This window comes from Cavia porcellus, unplaced genomic scaffold (genome assembly GCF_034190915.1).
Source record: "Cavia porcellus strain 051 isolate PalLab524CR breed Dunkin Hartley unplaced genomic scaffold, mCavPor4.1 scaffold_6, whole genome shotgun sequence".
In the NCBI taxonomy this organism is placed as follows: domain Eukaryota; kingdom Metazoa; phylum Chordata; class Mammalia; order Rodentia; family Caviidae; genus Cavia; species Cavia porcellus.
Genome location: NW_026947489.1, coordinates 93,696,535 through 93,718,970, shown reverse-complemented (window position 1 = coordinate 93,718,970; position 22,436 = coordinate 93,696,535). Strand labels below are relative to the sequence as shown.

The window sequence follows — 22,436 nt, the reverse complement described above, 5'->3', positions numbered from 1 at the left end:
TTGCAGCAAGTAAAAAAAAAAAACCAATACAGAGATAGCTCAAAAAATTAAAAATGGAAATGTATGGTACAGCAACCCCATTTCTGGATGTTTTTGCAAAAGAACTGAAATTAGCATTTCAAAAAGGCCATAGCACCACCCAGTTCACAGCAGCACCAGTAATATGTGAGATGTGGAAGCCGTAGGAATGTATAACCATCAACAAACAATCAAGAAAATGTGGTTCAGACACACAGTGGAAGGCATTCAGCTTTAAAAGAGAGGTGAGTGGGTCTTTTGTGACATGGGAGCGACCTTGAGGATCTTATGCTAAGTGAACTAAACCGATCACAGAAGGACCAGTGGTATATTTTCCCAGATGCAGAGAAACAAAGATTGGAGGGTGATTTCCAGAGGCCGTGGGCAGACAGGGTAAGGGAGGTAGGGAGTTGTTAATTTCAGTGCTGCATGGTGAATGACTTCTTGAGATCTGCTCTCCCGCACTGTGCCCTCCTGTACACAACAAAATGGAGACCGGCAATGTGCAGTGAGTCACAGCACAGCATTTATTAAGAATTTATGGAGGCTGCATAATCTAGGTGATGAGGAAAGGAGAAAGTAGAATAAATGCAATGCGCATGCAGAGCACATTGCAAAGGAAACCGTGGTTAGGCTGGGGATTGATAAGTTGCGAAAACTTATGACTTCATGAAGAGTTTTCCCAGGTTTTCAGGGGATGACATAAAGATCTTGGCTTTGGAAGCCAAGGCCAGAACTGCACGCCATGATCTGAAAAGCTGGCTAAACATCTGCAGGGCCTAGGGCAGAAGAGGGTGGCAGGCTCTGCACTCCCTCAAAGCCGTCTACCAGGAGACGAGGGACAGATTCCCTGCTGTGCATGATGGCTGTCACAGGGAGAGATGTGTGTGGAAGTGGCATACTGGTCCCTAGAATTTGGTTGTGCACATGGTAAGCTTTTGAGGACTTGGTCAGCAGCTGCAAGGCTGGCAGCAGCCGGATCCGTAGCTCTCGGGGAGGCCACTGCACAGGCGGACACAGGTAGGATAGTAGCAGGTTCTGGTGCAGTACACAGGTCCAGAGCAGGCTGGCTGGCAGCAGGTGGGCTGGCAACAGCTGGGCTGGCAGCAGCTAGACTGACAGCAGGTGGGCTGGCAGCAGGTGGGCTGGCAGCAGCTGGACACGCAGCACCTAGGCTGGCAGATAGGGGTGCTGTAGCAGCTGGTCACACAGCTGGGCTTGAAGCAGGTCCTGCAGCAGGTGGTCTGACAGCAGGTGGGCTGGCAGCAGGTGGGATGGCAGCAGGGGGCGCTGCAGCAGCTGGTGATGCAGGCTGGTTTCCAGCAGGTGGTCCTGCAGCAGGTGGTCCTGCAGCAGGTGGGCTGGCAGCAAGGGGAGCAGCAGGAGTGGGTCATGGTGTCAGGTGTGGAGGGCGGGTCCTGGTCACAGGTGAGTTTTCTGGATTAGAGTGCTTTCTCCCCACCTGGGCCTTTTATAGTCCCAGATTCCACGAGCTGGACCAATCCGTTTACTTTTCCTTGTTGTTGTTGATATTGCTTTTCACATTCTGTTTGGGAACTTAAGGTGGAGAGGAGATTGCTCTCTAGGCACTGTGATTTCTGTGCAAGGAAGTGTTTAGTCACTTTGTTAATGGACCATAACTCACAGGGACATTGTGCAGATAAAAGGAGAGAGTCAGTCATCAGCATTCTTCCGGCTTTGATTGTCACCTGGGCGTGCGGCAGCTCCTGTCCAGGGAGAGTGGGGGTAGCTGTTCCTCTGCACTCCTGGTCCCCTGGCTCTACTCAGGTTAGGAAGTCCCAGCGATGAACTAGTGCCTATTCCATGCTGTTTGCCCACAAAACCCTGACTGAGGACTAAGCAGGCGTCTGGCTGCAGTCGGCTCGGCAGCTCTGGCTGCCGTCAAACACACTCGGGAGGAGGCTTCCTGGCACCATGAGTCCTGGGGCAGAGAAGAACCAGGGCGTGGGGGCAGATGTGGAAGCATCATTTAGGGTGAGGGGGGTCTCAGTGAATTCACGGGCCTATTGCTTCTGACTCCCGGACCCCTCAGGGGTGGTCAGGAGGGCTTCCTACTGTGTCGCTGTCCTTGTCACAGGTGATTCTAGGTGTAGTCTGAGTTCCAGCACTGTCACCGATCTTAGGGCGTTTGTCTCCCTCCCTCCCTCCTCCCTTCTCTCCTCCACCTCCTCCCGTCCTCTCCTCTCCTCTCCTCTCCTCTCCTCTCCTCTCCTCTCCTCTCCTCTCCTCTCCTCTCCCCTCCCCTCCCCTCCCCTCCCTTCCTCTCCCCTCCCCTCCCCTCCTCTCCTCTCCTCTCCTCTCCTCTCCTCTCCTCTCCTCTCCTCTCTTCTCCCTTCCTCTCCTCTCCTCTCCCCTCCTCTCCTCTCCCCTCCTCTCCCCTACCCTCCTCTCCTTTCCCCTCCTCTCCTCTCCCCTCCTCTCCTTTTCCCTCCCCTCCTCTCCCCTCCCCTCCTCTCCTTTCCCCTACTCTCCCCTCCCCTATTCTCCCCTCCCCTACTCTCCCCTCCCCTACTCTCCCCTCCCCTACTCTCCCCTCCCCTACTCTCCCCTCCCCTCCCCTTCCCTCTTCTTCTCTCCTCTCTTCTCACTGACCGTACAAACCATTCTGTTTGATGAACTAACAAAAACTTAGCAGTACAGTCATCTATCTTGCACACTTAAACATACACACAGTTACATCCTTTAGAGCACTTTCTTTCCCTCCCATTATGACAATATTTATTATACATCTTGAATCTTATTATTCTTTCAGTTTTTTATTATTTTTTCTGCTAGAGAGACATATTTATAAATATGATTCTGATTTATTTCACTTATGAGGATAGTCTCCAATTGCCTCCATTTACCTATAAGGGCCTCAAGATCATCCATTTTTATAACTGAGTAATATTCCATTGTATAAAAATACCACATCTTTTTCATCCATTTTGAGGTTGATAGGCATTTGGGTTATTTCCAAGATTTAGCTAAGATAACCATATGCAACTTATCAACTAGTGATTTCTTACTGTTTTTTTTTGAAATTCTGTACTATTCCTACCCTTTTTTCCTGTTTTGCTTTTTTTCTCTAAATAAAAAAATTAAAAAAATTATTTTCATCCTTGTCAGAAAATAAATCACTTTATTTAAAAAAAGAGTCACTGACATGCCACCTGGTTTATCTTTTAGGACTAACATCTGGAATATCTTTGATGGGCACATCATCCATTTAAAAAGAAAGAAATGCTTGGTTTCCCTCTTTCCAACATCAGGAAGTACACATGTGCACGGCCTCCTTTCCAGGCTGGGGTTAGAAACGCATCCCCTCCCTGCAGTCGAACCTTCTCACAGTCTGGGAGAGAGTGATTTACCCTGTGGTCGGGTAAACTTTTGGCTTTATCTGTCTTTTCTCCCCCAGGGCATTGCATATGCTGGACAAGTGGCCACTGCTGGGCTCCAGCCCAAGCCCTTGACTTGACTCTGGAGTAGACAGGAAGAGCAGCCCCCGCTCTGCTTACCTTAGGGTTGTGGGGGGCATCCTCATACTTGTCTGTACTTTGCCTCATTATCTGTAATTATCTGTACCTCTTTCATCTTGGTAGCATGATTTCCATCAGTGCATGAATTTGACATAGTTTATCTGATGTTTGGGAAATGTGTATTTTGTTTGTAGCTCAGAATATTAAAAAGTAAAGCTGCTATGAAAGTTTACACCCAGGCATTTTGGTGAAATGCCTTGAAACATTTCCACTGTGAATGAAAGCAGGTGTATGATTGCTCATGTAATTGCTCAGTATTTTTCTTTAAGAATAATTTTGCTCTTCTGCCATTAGATTTATTCTTTACTTTTATCCCACTTTATATGTTGTAATTCAAAACTTTAATTCTGTTGCTTTGAAATATAGAAAAAATTTCATTATTTTAACGATCCTGTATTCACACTGGTTATTTCTAATTTATTGTAGAATATTTTTCTGGGGCTATTTTTCGTTCAGAATCACATCACGTACAAATGATAATACTTTTAATAATTTCTTTCTTTCTTTTTTTTTTTTTGTCTTTTTGAGATAGGGTTTCACTATGCAGTTCAGATTGGCCTTAAACTCTCTGCAATCCTCCTGCCTCAGTCTCCCATGTGCTGGCATTACTAGTGTGTGTCACCACTCCCAGCCCAGTACTTTTAATAATTTTATAAGTTTTTAATCTTGCACTTTTTCTTGCTGTCTTGTAAGACAGGTGGCTGACAGTCCTTCTGTTCCTGTGCTGTATGTGGCCGTGTGGTGGATGTCTCTGACTATTCTTTACATAGGGAAGAACTCTGCATAATTCATTGACAAAATGTTTCTTATCATTTTGTAGATCATTTAAAATAGATTGCTGAGACTTTTAAAAGTTTCTGTTGGTGGCTAATAATTATGCATGGTCACAAGGGATGGTGTGTTGTTCCAATATGAATGTATAATATTCATGATCCAACTGGTTTAATTAACAGTTCCATTTCAATGTGATGACTCCATGCTTGGGGCTTTTGTGCTCTCCACTCCTAGTTATCTACAGGAGGTGTGACGGGTCCTTATGAACTCTAAGCACCCCACCATCCACAGCGCTAGAACTTCCTGCCTGTGTTGCTTTACTGGTCATTAGACCTCTCTCTGTCTCCCTCCACACAACCCTTCTAAGCCTCTCATAATCAATATTCTACACGCAAACTGACTTATTTTAGCATCCAAGTGTGAAAGCAGAATTTGTCTTTTGTTCCTCTATTGATGAGTGTGTGGGTCGATTCCAGGTCTTAGCAACTGTGGGTGGTATAGCCCCAAATGTGGGCAAGTGGGTATCTCTTTGATACAACAATTTCATTTCCTTTGTATATTTACACCAAAGTGGGGTAGCTGGAGCAGACGGTAATGCTAGTGTTAGTTTTTGAGGGATGCCCATACTTCCCTCCATAATGGTGTACTGATTTATTTCATAGCTCTTCTTTTGAAGAGTCATTACAGTGAATTCAAGTGACCTTGCCAGTTTGTTTTGTTGTCTGTCTGTTTTTCATCCTACCAGGATTTGAAACTAGGGCCTTCACCCTGATCTGCATCCTGACTTGTGGATGGCTGTCTTCTCCACGTCTCATACGTTTTTCTCTCTCTGTTTATCTCCCACCTTTTTATACAGACACCTGTCTGTGGCACTAGAGGCCCAACCTATTCCAGCATGAGCGTGTTTTCAGTGGCAGTGTTTGGATGTGAATCTGGGGGAACCCAGTGCACCTCATAGCCCTGCATTACCTCATGGTAAGTCCACGCCCAGTGATAACCTCAGGGAGTACTAAGAAAATGCACGGTTTGGCAGTGGCTTAATGACCAGAGGCTCAGACCCTGTAGGCAGGAGGATCTAAGCGACTTCATCCGACAATTATCTAAACCAACACAAGTGCCGGCACTGGTGAAAGCAGCAGAGCCCTGGCGTAGCCTTCCTGAGAAGCAGCTGCAGTTCCCTTGGCTTTGTTTTGTGTGTGTCTCTCTCACTGTATCCCCCTCCTTTTTTTTTTAACCTCCGTTTCCCCTCATCTCTCTCCTTCTGACCTCCTTTGTCCCCTTCCTCTCTTCTCTTCCCTCCTCCTCTTCCTTTTAGATGTCATGGCCATCCACCATATTTAAGAAACAAATATCAAACCCACGTGGAGCAAATGGTGGATTGCGGGTGAGTCTGGCGCCACACCACCCCTGCACCTCAGCCCTCACAGCTCCCAACTGATTCACAGCGCCCATCGATGGCACAGGGAAGGAGCTCAACCAACGCTTCTGGAGTGTTGTTCATTAAGGCTTGGCTCCTGGACTCCTGACGCTGGGTAATTCTAAAGTGTGTGTTCACCGTCACTTGGTGTAGCTTTCCCGCAGGTCCAAGCTTCCGTTGGTTACACAGCTCTGGTTTAATCATGCACCCTTCTCCGGATCACTTCCCCATTCTTACCTGTGTGAGTGAAGCCCCCAATGATCTACTTCAACTTACATCTTTTCCTCAGAGTCTCTCTTGGGATTGACCAAACCGTGACACTATGCTACTTCTGTCAGTCTTAATTTACTGATGTCTGACACCAGAAAATTAACAGCTACTTTGAAAGTTTCTTCAACATTGAAAATACAGCCCTCGAGAGGCTGAGGCAGGAGGATCACTGGGAGCTTGAGACCAGCCTGGATTGCAAAATGCCTTCAAGTCCAGCCTGAACTGCATAATGAAATCCTGTCTCAAAAAGACAAGAAAAAAAAATAATACGTGAAGCATTTATTTTATACCTATCAAATAACTGACAAACCAGAATGTATCAGCTCTTTTTTTAGAAAATTTCTAATTTTTTTTTTTTTTTTTTTTTTTTTTTTTTTTTTTTTTTTACAGTACTGGGACTCAGAGCCTGATGCATGTAAAGAAAAGTGCTCCAGTGCTGAGCCACACTCTGGCCATTTTTAGGTCTTCTGAGACATAATGCTAAGTTGCTTAGGCCAGGATTATAAGTATGCATTGCTACATCTGGCTTTTAACTATTCTAGTCTTGAAGGTAAAAATATATTTACAATAATTAACTAAGTTGAGTAAATTTGTTTGCTAGCTTTATCAAGACATGACTGATAAAATTCGTGTAAACTGCACAAGGGAATGTTCTGACAGCGCACTCAGTGTGAAAACTTCGGAGCAGCCAAGTTCATTGCCACGTGGATCAGCTCACATGGCTGTCAGTTCCTTGTATTGTGGTGTTAAAACTACTCCCTCAGCCAGTTGCAAGAATGCAACTGTGGGGAGCCACTCAGGCTGCTTCAAAGCTTAGGGGTGTCTTAGGACACCTGAGGATGTGACTTTGCTCATCTAGCACAGGTGCACAGTGGGACACAGTTATGTAACCATGACTTAGCACAGGGAAACACGCAGGCACTGGTAATGGCACAATGTAAGAATGTAAATATGAGGTGACAACCCGTGTGAGAACTGTACAGTACAGATGCGGGTGCTCTGGCTCTTGGGCTCTTATGCTCTTGTGCTCTGATCTCCATCTGCCTGCTGTTGTTGCTGATGTCTTGCAAAGATGTGTTCTTTAACCGTGGGACCTCACCCTTGAAACTCTCCCTTGGGTCCCCCAATCCCCTCTCTACAGCCGGCCGACTGTGATGAAGCTGTTGTCACAGTGCTGGACCTGAGATCTGCAGATCTCACAGCTGCTGACCGTTGGAGAGCTGTACATCTCCCTTGCGTTTTCTGAGAGTCAATCATCAACAGGTTTATCTCTCAGCAACATCCTCAGAGTGTCCTGCTGTGGAAACTCAGGAGTTTTCATCCGTCTGGGATGTCTGTGGGGTTAACATGCAGTAGGATTCCTAGCACCATCCAGCTGACAGAAGTCCCTATGAGGGTGACCATGTCCAGGCTTCTGTTCCTAAGGAAAACCACTGTCAAGCCTGACATCACTGAGTACTTAGGTTATATCACTAGTTCAGGACAACAAACATCAACCAGCAGTTGGTGTCATTCATGACTCCAATTGTTTGATGCTTCTCCTGTATTGCTTTTTTCTGATTTCCATGGAAACACAAGTTTTACTTCCCTTAGAGGCTTCATGTCTTCCCTACAAACATGGAAGGTTGTCCTGTTACTTTGGGTGACTCAGACATCAGGGACTGCTAAAGTCCTCAGTGTTCAGGTCACAGCCTCAGCTCTGACCTTCCTTTATTTTTTAATTCGATTTTGATCAGGAGACAAATTGTGTTACTGTTGCATGATGTATGGTGTGTGTTTTATGAGGAATTACCTTTTCCCTTCTTATTCTCATTTAGGTACTTAGGAGAAGGAAGTTATGTAAGGATTTGGTTTATATAAGATGCCAGAGTCCTTTAGAGGAGCCTTTCTCAAGGGGATGCATTGGATCCCCCAAACTGTTCCTGCAAATGAATTACACAATGGTCTGCAGAGCTGAGACACAAATATGAAGCTTGCATCCCTGAGAGCTACTAACGCAGTCCCAGCTGCCCTGGCCTGCATCTGCTGCTCACAGAGGTGTGTGAGATAAGTTTGGAAAGATCATTTTAGACAGAAATATCTGGGCACACAGCGGCCCATCCCTTCCATGTATTGCTATAGCCATGTCCCAACTGCTGCCTTCCTTGAGACGTTAATGTAAGAGTGTTTCAGCAAGAAAAAGACCCAATTCTGGATCTTAGTCGGTCCGCTGTTAACCACACAGCACCACACAATGAAATGTTCTTGTGTGGAAATGAAGACAACAGTTTCGTGGGGGTGGGGGTGGGGCTGCTCTGAGTCTCCTCATGGGTAATGCCGGTGGGATGCATTATGTCGGTAAATTTCAGGAAGGGAATTCTGTCCAGCAAACACAACAGCAATGCGGAATGAAAAGTAGTTCAGAATTTATTTTAAAGCTTTAGATAAAAAGAACTGAAAGGGCAGAAAAGTTCTTGCCACTAGCGCGATCTGAGTGATAATTCGAAGTGAGTATGAAAAGAAAGCAGGACAAAAGAAAGCATGAGAATGTCAAGAGAGCAAATCTGAGGATTATTGATCAGTTCCAGAAATGTATGGGAAAGTTCTGAGGATCCTTCAGGTTAGGGAGAGAGTTTGGATCCTGACTTAGGAGCCAGGGCTGAGGTCACATCTTCAAACTGAGGATAGAAAAGGATGCTTTTTATTCGCCAGGGTCAGGAAAGAAGAAAGTTAGGATTAAGTACTCTGGAAACACTCCAGCTGGTTCCCAAGGGCTGCAAAACAAGCAGTCAAGTAACAGAAATTTTGATGAACGCATGGTGGCTCAGAAGCGCATTTGTTCCTAATGGGTAAGTCATGTGGCAGAGCTTGTCACATGCAGACGGTGGCCTTTTGAGGAGCTGATCAGCAGCTGCAGGGCTGGCAGCAGCCAGATCCGTAGCTCTCAGGGAGGCCGCTGCACAGGTGGACACAGGTGGGGTGGTAGCAGGTTCTGGTGCAGTACACAGGTCCAGAGCAGGCTGGCTGGCAGCAGGTGGACTGGCAGCAGATGGGCTGGCAGCAGGTGGACTGGCAGCAGCTGGGCTGGCAGCAGCTGGGCTGGCAGCAGGTGGGCTGGCAGCAGCTGGACACGCAGCACCTAGGCTGGCAGATAGGGGTGCTGTAGCAGCTGGTCACACAGCTGGGCTTGAAGCAGGTCGTGCAGCAGGTGGTCTGACAGCAGGATGGGCAGCAGCAGGGCTGGCAGCAGCTTGAGCCACAGCTGGTTTGGCCACAGCAGCTGGGCTGGCAGCAGGGGGCGCTGCAGCAGCTGGTGATGCAGGCTGGTTTCCAGCAGGTGGTCCTGCAGCAGGTGGTCCTGCAGCAGGTGGGCTGGCAGCAAGGGGAGCAGCAGGAGTGGGTCATGGTGTCAGGTGTGGAGAGCGGGTCCTGGTCACAGGTGACTTCCTCAGGATGTGCTGACCATCTGGACCTTTTATACAGGACCCTTCAAAATTGGAACCAATCAGGAAGACTTTTCTTTGTTGTTGTTTACATCATTTTCTAACTTTGATTGGAATCAGCAAGGAGGAAGTCGCTGGCTGGGTGTCATGAATCTTTTGAAAGTTAAATGTTTAACTCTTTCTTAATTGGCAGTAACTCATAGAGACTTTTTCAGATAAAAGGAAAGAGTCACTCCACCAGCATCTTTCCTCCTCTGATTGTCACCTGGGCATGCAGTAGCTGCTGAGGCCCGGGGAGGGTCTTTTGGTCCTTTCCTTACAGCTGTGTCCCTTTGGCTCGGTCAGATTGGGCAGTGCCTCTGTGCTCTCACTCTGATGTCTGCAAGGCCAGTCTGAATGGCTGTTCTGCATCTGTTACCTGCAGCAGCCTGATGCAGGTGTCTGTGTGTGTTCCTGCTCCTCGTCTTGTGTCTGTTAAAGGCCGCTGGGAGGAGGAGGCTGGATGAAATGCATTCCGTGTGGCAGAGCAGACCCCGAACCGGTGGGGAAAAGCTGATGGATTCATTTGGGACTTAGAAAAGATCAGTTAATATCCTAGTCATCTTTGCCCAAGGCAGATGGGTTTTCCACACTGAGGAATTTTATGTGTATGGGGATAACTTCATATCACAGGGACAGCTCTGAGATACCAGATTTGTTGGTGGCAGGCATCTCAGGTAATTGACTACACATTTCTTATTTTCTTGATTCTTTTATTAAGGAAGGAATTAATTACACTAGAGGAGATTATCTGTGAGTTCTAATATGTTCTAAACTTTTTTGAGGCATAACATTCATTTAAAAAGTGCAAACTTAAGAGCCTGATGTGGTGGCTCATGCCTGTAATCCCAGCACTCGGGAGGCTGAGGCAGAAGGATTGTTACGAGTTCGAGACCAGCCTGGGCTACAAAGGAGCTCACCCGAACTGCATAGAAAGACCCTGTCTCAAAAAGACACACACACACACACACACACACACACACACACACGTGCAAAGTTATTAATTTCCAACTTGGTGGATTATCACAAAGTGAGCCCATCAAGGTCACTAACCAGGTGAAAGGTTACAGTTGGGCTCCATGCCATTCCACCTCCTCCCTCTCTCCCTCCCTCAGGCAGCCGGTCTGTTCCCTTATCTACTGTTCCAGCTGTTGTAAAAGTTTATGTAAATAAAAGAACACAGCATTGGCTGTGTTCTCTGCACCTTATTGTGGAATTCTTCAGAGTATTTCATTTCTTCTTTCTGTTCTATAATCTCCACTTAATGGTATGACATGATTTATGAAGCATGATTGAAAAACATGGTGGATATTTAAATGTAAAAGAATTGTTACAGTAAATGACAAACCATTATCAATCCTTCTTGAAGTACTTCTCTCGCTTCAATCACATCCCTCATTTATGACACTTTCTGAAGCCCTTCTGGGTGTCCTCCTTCATGAAGGTCTGTACTCCCACAGCGGTGGCTGCCTCAGAGTCCTGAGTTGATTCAGAATGTTGGCCTTTGTGGTCACTGGGCTTCGGGGAAGAGCAGAAGCCACACTGTGGGAGCTGTTGAGTGAGGTGGGGGAGGGCGAACAGTGACATTTTTCAAGCCTGCCTTTGTTTTGGGCAGGGCTCAGCGGCAGCATTCACCACACTTTTGCTCACAGCTTGGAAAGAACAAAAGCAGACTTTGGGAAGTGATCCAGAAAGTGTCAGAACGAGGGAGGGAGTGTGTCTGCGGCAGCAGGAAGATTTTCAAGGGGATCGATGCTGTGTGTCTTAGGGTAATGAATTAAAAAATTAAATATTCACCTCTTTGATCACACCTCCTATTTGCTCTCTCTACTGTTGACAAGCATGTGACTGGTTAGAAATTTAAGATTAGGACACAAATTAAACCTATGGAATTTTTGAAGGGGACTTTTGGTAAGTAAGTATAAATATTTCTTTTGACTGAAACACCTAGGAGCAGAATTGCCCCTAGATTTTCTTAGCATAATATTTATACTGAGAGATTTTTTACATCTTTCATCAGTCATTCCTAAGTATTTTGTTTTTATGCTAATGTATCTATTGTATAAAATAAAAATTAAATTAAAAATTTAATTTGTACCTATCAGAAATAAGAAAAAAGTAATTTATATATATTGATCTTATTTCTAAACCCTCTTACTGTTTCTAATAGTTTATCAGTACATTTTTTGGGGAGAATTGTACATGAGCATTATGTCATGAACATAATAGAAGTCATGGATATCTTTGTATATTTTTAGCTCACATTTGTGATGCTTTCTGTCTATCTTGTAAGTTATTTTCATCAGAGTGGCTAGAACTTCTCTCTTCCTTATTTTCTAAGCGATTCTATTTTGAGAAAGTATGGAGATTTATGACACGCATCCAGATGGTGGCACGATTATTGCACTCCTCAGGAAGTGTGCTTAAAATGTTGATGGATGCTCACATCTTAACACCCATCTTTCTGGGACTGTTGGACTGTGGCTATGACGGTTCATACGGAGCACTGGATTTGCTTTGCTCAGGTCCTGTGTAGGAGAGAAGGTGTCTGCATGGCCAGATTTTAACCCATTCTTGTGTTGCATCTTCCACCCTCTCTAATAAAGTCAGTCCCCAGTGTGCCAGGGTTCCCCACCGTCCTGTGAGCCAGCGTGGCCTTGCTGTGGCTCCCTGGGCTTGCACTTGGGAAGGAGTCTCATGCCCACACCAGCAGCCTGGTGTAAAGGAGGAGCAGGCAGAGGATATGCCTCATGGGTGCCTGAGGGTGGGAAGGGAGCTGTGTGGTTTGGGGACAGCTGGACCCCAGAGGTATATGTCAGCTGTTTGCAGTGATCCCTAGTGCGGTGGTATTGAGATGGACTTAAAGAAGCTGGGCAGAGTGAAGGGGAATTAGATCACAGAGGACCTGCCTTTGTGAGAGCATGGGTAGTGGCTCCAGGAAGTGGGTTGGGTTTTGGCAGAGGATGGGTTGTCACAATGCAGGTTCGGCTTTCTCCACCATGTCTCAGGCTTATTTTCTCAGTATGTTGTCTATGAATTTCTATTCCCATTTGCTGATCGGCTGTGTCATGACCTAGCTGGGGTCAGCGGGTGCTGATCCTCTTTGTCCTTTCCAGCACCCAGAATCCCCAGGAAGACAAACCTCTTTATATACATCACCCAGCCTCAGGTATTTTGTTATAGAGACACAAAACAGACTAAGACACATGCCTAAAGAGACTGCTGGCTTCATGCTAACTTCACTCTAGCCCGACTGAGAATTTATAGAAACAAACATGGATTTCTTAGATGGGAGTGTGGTGGTCAACTGTGACCATTATGGTGAAGGGCAGTATCCAAGCTCAGCACAGGGAAGAGGGACCATGTCCTGTCTCCCATCATTTCCTTAGGTGGGACAGTGCACGAGCCATTCCACATTCCAGCCTCTGATTAAAACTGACCTTTGGGTACAATTTGACTTCCCTTTCAGGCATTTGTGTGCAGAGAAATGATTTATTACACAGAGGAGAGAAAGTTCAGCTGATGCATTTATAATTTCAATTAATGAATAGGTGTATTTGTTTTATGGGGTGCATACGGTGATCATACTCTAAAAGAAGGGGCTCACTCTTCTCCATATAAATAAGGTCAGCTACCTGAGCTGGCAGAATCAATCTCAGAGTGTGGTAGATTTTTGGAAATAAGGAAAGTCAACCTTGATGCTTTTGGAAGACAGTTTTCTTTTACCACTGAGTGAATGCCGCCCTATATTTTTCTTTAAAATGATATTCCTTTGAATGCTTGCAGATTTCTGAAAGTGATGGCAACATTATCAGTCAATTGATACCCAGAGTCGGGTGGATATCTCATGAACTCAGTAAGACGCCACCCTCAGAGTATCCATCAGGACCCACAGAAGCTGAAAACCCACCCTACAGCCTCTCGGTGTCTGTCTGGTGTCTGTTTAGCTGGTGCTCAGACACCAATTCCCACCTCCAGGGAGCTCACTGCATTGAGGAGGGCGTCTCCCTGAAAGTGAGGTGTCATGGTAGCACCCCCCGTCCCCCGCACCTGCTATGGCTTTGCCTCATCAGAATTATCTGTGATTATAGACTCTGAACAGCATTGCTGGGCACAACCCCTGGCCCACTGGACACCTTGGCTGTGGCTGTCTTTGCTGCAGTCACACATTTTGTGCCTGTCTCCTATTTTCCCAGCTCCTGGCTTCTGCTGTGTGTCTGTTCCTTGTCGGTGACATCAATGTTAAAGTAGTCATTTCTTCTGAAGGCCTCAGTCACCAACCTGGCCAAGGGGCCCTTTCTTGTTAAGATTAGATTCAGAGACTCGCCCAGAGCCCAGACACATTAGGCTGTGCTTGGTAGGTTTCAGGCCTGCCCAGGACATGCCCAGTGAACTTCTCCAAACTGGAAACTCAGCTGGTGGCTGGAGTGAATCCACACCACCCTAAGCACCAGGTAGACTTTAAGAACATCTCTTCCGGAACTCAAGGACCCGCCCAGAGCCCAGCCACTAGACTAGCCTTGGGAGGTTTTGTGGATGAACTATATTACGACCTTCTTCAATTACAGGATTTGAGAGTAGGTGAAGTGAGTTCCAGGGCATTGGACTTCACCTGGGGAGAGCTTTAGCCCATCATCCAAAGTGGTTAGGTGCCTGCCCAGCTACCTGAAACACTGAAGGTGGCACGGGTGGGCCTGAGGGCCTAACTGGACCAGGCTCAGCAACTTCCATTCAGTCCCAAGAGCCTAGGGCATGGGAGACAATTTCCAACACATCCAGGGGAAGCCTTGGAACAACATTTGAAGCACAGAAATATAGGAAAATGACAAAGCAAAAGACCAAAATGCAATTTCAAACCTCCAGCCCATCCCAAGAAACCTTAGGAGCTATGTACATAGAAGAAAATATATGCCATACACCTGAAATATCTGAAATAATAGCAACTGAAATAAAGAAGCAAGTGCAGGAAGCTTTAAAGGAATTCAAACTAGAAATAATCTCCCAGATAAAAGAAGAAATGATAAAAGTAATGAAAGAGATACTGAACATACCTAAAGAAGACACAGTTAAAAAACTGGAGGAACTAAACAAAAAGGTAGACTTTCTGGATGAACGATATAAGAAACAAACAGAATACATAAAGCAGATGCAAAGAGATATACAGGAAATCAAAAATTCCATTGAAAGCTGTAAAAACCACCTCAATGAAAGTGAAGATAGAATTTCAGACCTCAAAGACAGGTTTGCAGCTAGAGAACAGGAAAGGCAAGATCTTTTAAAAATAACAAGGAATCAGGAAATAACAATTCAACAGCTGCAAGATGATGCAAAGGAAAAGAACATATGATTCATAGGGATAAATGAAAAAGAAGGAGACAACATAAAAGATATAAAGAGGATATTTAGAGAAGTAGTAGCTGAAAATTTCCCAAACATGAGAATGGAAACTGACATCAGGATCAGTGAAGCATATAGAATTCCAAATAGTCATAACCAAAATAAAACTACACCCAGACATATAATAATCACCATCCAAGAAATCCAACATAAGAATAGAATATTAAAAGCTGTCAGAGAGAAAAGACAGATCATCTATAAAGAAAACCTATCAGAATCACAGCAGACTTCTCAGCACAAACAATAAAGTCAAGAAGAGCATGGAGTGAAGTATTTCAGATCCCAAGGGAAAACAATTTCCAACCTAGACTGCTATACCTGCAAAACTGTCCTTCAAAATTGATGGAGAAATAAGATACTTCCATGACAAAGAACACCTGAAGAACTTCATGATCACCAAGCCAACCCTGCAAAGAATACTGAAAGACAGCCTAGATGCATTTATGAAAAAAACCACTAAACAAAGCAGACAATTAAACAGAATGGAAAAATAAAGTTCAACAGCAGAAAGATAACATGTCAGTGATATAGCATATAACAGTTATAACCATTAATGTAAATGGTCTCAATGCACCAATTAAAAGAAACAGACTGGCAGAATGGATCAAGACACAACATCCAACCATATGCTGTCTACAAGAAACCCATCTAACCCAAAAGGATACTCACAAACTGAAAGTCAAAGGATGGAAAACAATACTTCATGCAACAGGACTCCCCCCCCCCAAAAAAAAAAGCGAGGGTAGCTATTCGCAGACAATGTGAACTTCAAGCCAGTAATGATCAGAAGAGATAAAGAAGGTCACTACATACTGGTTAGGGGAAAACTTCAAGAGGAAGAGATAACAATCTTAAATGAATATGCACCAAATTCCAGAGCACTCACTTATATAAAGCAAGTATTAACAGAAATTAAAAACCAAATTAGCAGTAACACAATTATAACAGGAGACCTTAACACACCATTGACACCAAGGGACAGATCAACCAGACAGAAAAATCAGCAAAGAAATAACAGAACTGAATCACACATGTGAACAAATGGACTTGATAGATATATACACAGTGTTGCATCCAACAACATCAGAATACACATTCTCCTCAGCAGTACATGGGACATTCTATAAAATAGATCATATATTAGCCCACAGAACATATTTAAATAAATGCAAAAGAGTTGAAATTATTCCATGTATGTTACCGGATCATAGCGCCATGAAATTAGAAATTAATGATAAAAGATACTGCAAAATTCCCACAAACACATGGAAACTGAATAACACACTCTTTAGTAATCAGTGGGCCACAGGGGAAATTAAGAAATTAAGCAATACCTACAAGCAAACAAAAATACAAATACAACTTACCGGAATCTGTGGGATGCAATGAAAGCTGTCCTCAAAGGGAAGTTTATTGCACTGAGTTCCCACATCAGGAAAACAGAACGAATACAAATAAATAACCTGATGTTACACCTCAAACAACTAGAAAAAGAAGAGCAAGACAAGCCCAAAGCCAAAAGAAGTGAGGAAATTATAAAATTCAGAGCAGAAATTAATGCAATAGAGAGTAAGAAAACAATTCAAAGAATCAATGAATCAAAGTGTTGGTTCTTTAAAAGAATAAATAAAATTGATAATCCCCTAGCCAACCTTATTTAAAAAGGGAATTAAAAGCTCAAATTCATGCAATAAGGAATGAAAAAGGCCAAATCACTACAGACTCTGTAGAAATACAGAAGATCATCAACACCTATTTTGAAAACCTCTATTCTCATAGGTTTGATAACACAGAAGAAATAGATTCCTAGAAACATAAGAACCAAAGCTAGATCAAGAAGATGTAAAACTGCAGAATAACCCAATATCTATTAATGAAATAGATAATGTAATTAAGTCCTTACCTACAAAGAAGAGCCCAGGCCCAGACGGATTCATTGAGGAATTCTACAAGAAGTACAAAGAAGACTTACTGCTGACACTCTTCAAACTCTTCAATGAAATTGAAAAGTAGGCAATCCTTCCTAAGTCATTCCTGGAAGCAAGTATTACTCTAGTACCAAAACCAGAGAAAAACCCAACTGAAAAAGAGAACTACAGGCCAATCTCCCTAATGAACACAGATGCAAAAATCCTGAATACAATATTGGCAAATATGATGCAGCAAATCACCAAGAAGATTATACACTATGACCAAGTGGGATTCATCCCAGGCATGTAGAGGTGGTTCAGCATACATAAATCAATAAATGTAATCCACCATATCAATAAAGCCAAAAGTAAGAATCAGATGATCATTTCTATAGATGCAGAAAAAGCTTTTGATAAGGTCCAACATTCATTTATGATAAGAACCTTACAGAAAATTGGAATAGATGGTCTTTACCTCAATATAATAAAGGCCATCTACAACAAACCAACAGCCAGTACATTACTAAATGGCAAAAAATTGAAGGCCTTTACCTTAAAATCAGGCACAAAACAAGGATATCCCTTATCACCGCTCCTATTTTATATAGTACTGGAAATACTAGCCAGAGCAATTAGACAAGAGAGAGAAATAAAAGGGGTAAAGATAGGAACAGAAGAAGTTAAATTAGCATTATTTGCGGATGACATGATACTTTACATAGAAGATCCCCAAATCTCCATTGAAACACTCCTAGATATAACAAATAAATTCAGCAATGTAGCTGGATACAAAATCAATACTCAAAAATCAATAGCATTCCTATACACTAGCAACCAAATCACTGACAGAGAAATAAGAGAAGCCACACCCTTCACACTAGCAACAAAAAAAATGAAATATTTAGGAATTACTCTCACGAAAAAAGTGAAAGACCTATACAAGGAAAATTATAATACACTGAAAAAAAGAAATTGAAGAGGATCTCAGAAAGTGGAAAGACATCCATTGCTCATGGATAGGAAGAATAAATATTGTGAAAATGGCCGTTCTCCCAAAACTGCTATACAGATTCAATGCAATCACAATAAAAATACCACCAACATACCTTATGGATCTAGAGAAATCAGTCCTAAAATTCGTCTGGAACCAGAAGAAACCTAGAATAGCAAAGACTGTTCTAAGCAGCAAAGGCAAGGAGGCATCACAGTCCCTGACTTGAAATTATACTACAAAGCAACTGTAGTAAAATCAACGTGGTACTGGAATAAAAACCGAGCCGAAGATCAATGGAATAGATTAGAAGATACAATCACAACTACAAACACACTCAACCAACTTATTTTTGATAAAGGGGCCAAACATGTTCACTGGAAGAACGACAGCATCTTTAATATATGGTGTTGGAAAACTTGGCTCTCCACATGCTGAAAACTAAAACTAAACCCATGCCTATCATCATATACTAAATTAAAATCTAAGTGGATCAAAGATCTGAATATTAAAACAGAAACACTAAATCTATTGGAAGACAAATTGGGTAAAAACTTTAAAGACATAGGGGTAGATAGAGAATTCATGAACAGGAATCAAACTACACAAGAGATACTTCCCAGAATCAATAATTGGGATCACCTCTTATTAAAAAGTTTCTGCACGTCAAAAGAAATCTCCAGCATAGTGAGAAGAAAACCCACAAATTGGGAAAAAATCTTAGTGAACTGTCCCTCAGACAAAGGATTTCTGTCTAAAACATATAAAGAATTAAAAAAAATCAGACTTCAAAAATTCAAAGATCCAATCCAAAAATGGGCATCTGAGATGAATACACATTTTTCAGATAAAGAAATACAAATGGCAAATAAATACATGAAAAAATGTTCATCATCATTACTCATTAGAGAAATGCAGATTAAAACCACACTGAGATTCCATCTCACTCCTGAAAGAATGGCCAGGATCAAGAAAACTACCAACAACAAATGCTGGAGAGGCTGTGGGAGAAAAGGAACTCTCCTGCACTGTTGGTGGGAGCATAGACTAGTGCAATCATTGTGGAGGTCAGTCTGGAGATTTCTCAAAAAGCTGAGATTGGAAGTCCCATTTGTTCCAGCTATTCCACTTTTAGGCATATTCCCAGAAAAACTGAAAACATCATATCACAGTGATGTATGTGCACCCATGTTCATAGCAGCACAATTTGTAATAGCCAGATCTTGGAAACAACCTAAGTGTCCATCAACTGAGGAATGGATAAAAAGGTTGTATTTTTATACAATGGAGTACTATTCAGCTATAGAGAGTGATCACATTTGAGATATTTATAAATAAATGGGCATAGCTAGACACCATACTCATAAGTGAAATAAATCAAACTCACATGTATGAATACCAAATGGTTTCCCTAGTGTAAGAAATGGTAAGAATACACAAAAGTATGCAGTAAACATGATTCCCCATTATATTGCTTTGAAGCCTCATAATGTTTTCATTAATTGGAATGGTTCTATTCTGGGTTGTTTGATTTTATTGTTGGTGAATGTATGAACAGTTATTTTGAAGAAAACAAGACAATATAATAGCTAGTGCTGATATCATCTTATTTTGAAGTCCCATGAAGCTTTTGTTCTTCTCTCTCTGTTGATTTATCATGTTGTATCTTACTGGATTTTATTATATGTGATAGTATAAACAAAATTTTTTATAAAGGAGATAATATAGAAACCATTGTTCATTTTCTGTTAGTTGGTTCTAAATATCCTGTAATATTTTCATTCTCTTGAATGGTTTTACACTGTCATGTTGTGTTTGGTGCTATAATATATGAAGTTATACTCAAATATTTCAAGGAAAGAAACACTATGGTAGCTACTGTAATGTTGGATTATCTTGTGGTGAAATACTATGTTGCTTAAATTGTTCTGTTCTGACCTGTGTTATTATGTTGTTATGTTCTCTTTTATCTTAATCTCTTTCTTTCTTTTAATTTTTTTAAAATATTAGATTCAGAGCAGTTTCTCTAAGTATTCTAAAAGCACTAGATTTCGTTTCAGTGGAATGCCATTTTTCATAAACTCTCTGGACATCATTACTGGCCCTTATTTCTACCTATGGCCGCTTCTGAGGCTCCTCCAGTTGGTGCCATCTCTGCTCTATGCAGAACTGTCCTGGAGCTGGGCATCTGTTCATCTCTTGTCTCATCTCCTTTGTTGTGGAAAAAGGCAGCAGACCCTGGATTGGGAATCATAGTCACTTGGAGGTGCATGGTGCTTGTCCTGTGCGCTAGCTGTGGTCCCCAAACAGGAAACCATGTACTACTTTTAGGACACCTCGTGAGTAGTCTTTCACACACCTTGTGTCATCCTCTTTCCTAAGCATTTCTTTCTTTTCCTCACATCCATGTTACACTTCATGCTCTCTTGCGGGTTCATCCGAAAGTGTCTTTCTTCTCCTTTGTGCTGCTCAGCAGCTACTTCTGCAGCCCTTACATTTTAAGGGACAGCCCAGGAAGAGATCAGATTCATTATCCCCATTTTTAGCAGAAAAAGTCCCCCAACAATAACCTGGGGGGGGGGGCTTTCGTTTATCTCTGGTTAACACAAACTAACGTAGGACTCCATTACCTTGTCTTAGGGAGCTATGTCCCTAGACCTCTAGCAGAGGCCTGAAACTGTGGCTACTGCTGAGCTCTGTGTGGATTGTGTGGTGTTTTCCTGTGTGTTCATACCCGTGCTACAGTTTAGTTTACAAATTAGAAATAGTAAGGTGTTAGCAATAACTAATAATAAAACAGCAACTGGACCCTGTGACGTAACCACATGTATGTGGATATGGTATTTTTCATAATATTTCCAGGTTGTGAATGAACTCAGGTAACTAAAACCATGAGAAGTGAAATGATAGACAAAGAGAGACTATGATATCCTTAAAATTTACAAATCATCAGCCTTTGACCAAGGCGTTAATGAGACACAACAGGGCATCCACCACGGACAGCACAGCGAAGTGTGAGCTGGTGACTCAGGGCTGCAGTGTCCAGCGCAGCACCAGCTGACTCTTGCAGAGCCTTAATGGATAATGGAACAGAATAGTTGGGTCATTTCATCTTTAGCAGGTGTCCAGGGAGCAGCTGTCCTGTCCGTGGCTACTGCTGAGGGACTGAGCCCCCCTCTCCAAGTCCCAACCTAGATGGCAATTTGCGTTTCCCTCTGTCAGGGACTCAGTCTCTCAGGAAGGCTTTGTCCCCATGAAAGGGATGTTTCTGCCAGGGATCCCAATCTCAAGTTATGTCTGCCACTTGGTCACTCTGAGTTCCTTGTGTGAATAGTTGAGATGAAAGAAAAAGGTGTTGCTATTTAGCCAAGGATAATTACCGTGGAGGACAGGGACTTGTGCTTGGAGCTGAGGCAGTTTGCTGGCCTGCTGCATCTCCTGGTGTGTCTGTACCTGGTAATAGCCACAAGCAATCAAGGACAGAAATCACAGCTGGGCAGGCCCTAGAAACCAAAGGCTGAGGCCTCTTCCTGTCTTAAGATGTCATTGTAAGTGTCCCGAGCAGACACATGAGACCTTGTCCTGCTCTGAGTCTCTGCATTACGGCCATATGTTCTGTTTCTAACTGAAGAATTGAGGTAACGGGATACTAAGAAAGAAATATGCACCTAGTAGGCAATCTGCAAGTCGGTTTAAATCCCAGCCTTCTACACAATAAAGTGAAATGCAATGTGTGATGAGTGATGGTCCAGAATTTATTAAGATGTATACAGGCAAGAGTCCTGCTACAGGCAGGTAATCCAAAGTGATCACGAATAGAGCGAGGCAGGGGACACCAGAAATGTGGGTACACTGAAGAAGACAGCACAATTACGAAGACTGTTAATCAGTTACATAAATCAGTGAGACAGCTTTGAGGGGTGCTGGAAGTTACATAAAGAAAGAGAGCCAAGTTCATAAATTGAGTCAAAGCTGAAACTGTAGCTTCAGATCCAGGACATCTGAAGATGACACTTGACCCACAGGATGTGGGAAAGAGGAAAAGCAGGATGCAGTGCCTCACATACCATCAGCTGATTGCCAAGTTTTATATAAGCAGAGCTGTAAGAGCAGGCTCAGTGGGAGACATGGGCTGTCGACAGAGTCAGTGCCCTCTGATGATGGTGGCCCATGGGGAGCTGGTCAGCAGCTGGGCTGACAGCAGGGGGAGTTGCAGCAGCTGGTCACACAGGTGGGCTTCCAGCAGGTGGTCCTGCAGCAGGTGGGCTGGGAGCAGGGTTGGTAGCAGCTGGATCCACAGCTGCCTTGGTCACAGCAACTGGACTGACAGCAGCTGGGCTGGCAACAGCTGGACTAACAGCAGCTGGGCTGGCAGCAGGTGGGCTGGCCGCAGCTGGAAACACAGCACCTAGGCTGGCAGATAGTGGTGCTGTAGCAGCTGGTCACACAGTTGGGCTTGAAGCAGGTAGTGTAGCAGGTGGTCTGACAGCAGGGCTGACAGCAGCTGGAGCCACAGCTGGTTTGGCCACAGCAGCTGGGGTGGCAGCAGGGGGCGCTGCAGCAGCTGGTGATGCAGGCTGATTTCCAGCAGGTGGTCCTGCAGCAGGTGGTCCTGCAGTATGTGGGCTGGCAGCAAGGGGAGCAGCAGGAGTGGGTCAT

At 43.6% G+C, this 22,436-nt stretch overlaps 3 protein-coding genes across 3 annotated transcripts; all 3 read right to left on the bottom strand.

Annotated features, from left to right (window-relative positions):
- Positions 1-527: 527 nt before the first annotated feature.
- Positions 528-1,446, bottom strand: LOC111755935 (keratin-associated protein 9-2-like). The gene has a single exon (XM_063251536.1). It carries the CDS (start codon positions 1,410-1,412, stop codon positions 969-971), a length of 444 nt encoding a protein of 147 aa, XP_063107606.1. The 5' UTR covers positions 1,413-1,446; the 3' UTR covers positions 528-968.
- Positions 1,447-8,406: 6,960 nt separating this feature from the next.
- On the bottom strand, positions 8,407-9,437 carry LOC100735448 (keratin-associated protein 9-2-like). Its single transcript, XM_023563823.2, has one exon. The coding sequence runs from the start codon at positions 9,400-9,402 to the stop codon at positions 8,902-8,904; it is 501 nt and encodes a 166-aa protein (XP_023419591.1). The 5' UTR covers positions 9,403-9,437; the 3' UTR covers positions 8,407-8,901.
- Positions 9,438-21,959: 12,522 nt separating this feature from the next.
- Positions 21,960-22,436, bottom strand: LOC101788217 (keratin-associated protein 9-1-like). Its single transcript, XM_013149464.1, is given in 1 exon segment — positions 21,960-22,436. A coding segment is annotated over 1 exon segment (477 nt).

Coding starts and splice junctions, on each gene's coding strand:
- LOC111755935 (XM_063251536.1), bottom strand. CDS start 1,412: ATGACCCACTCCTGCTGCTCCCCTTGCTGCCAGCCCACCTGCTGCAGG.
- LOC100735448 (XM_023563823.2), bottom strand. CDS start 9,402: ATGACCCACTCCTGCTGCTCCCCTTGCTGCCAGCCCACCTGCTGCAGG.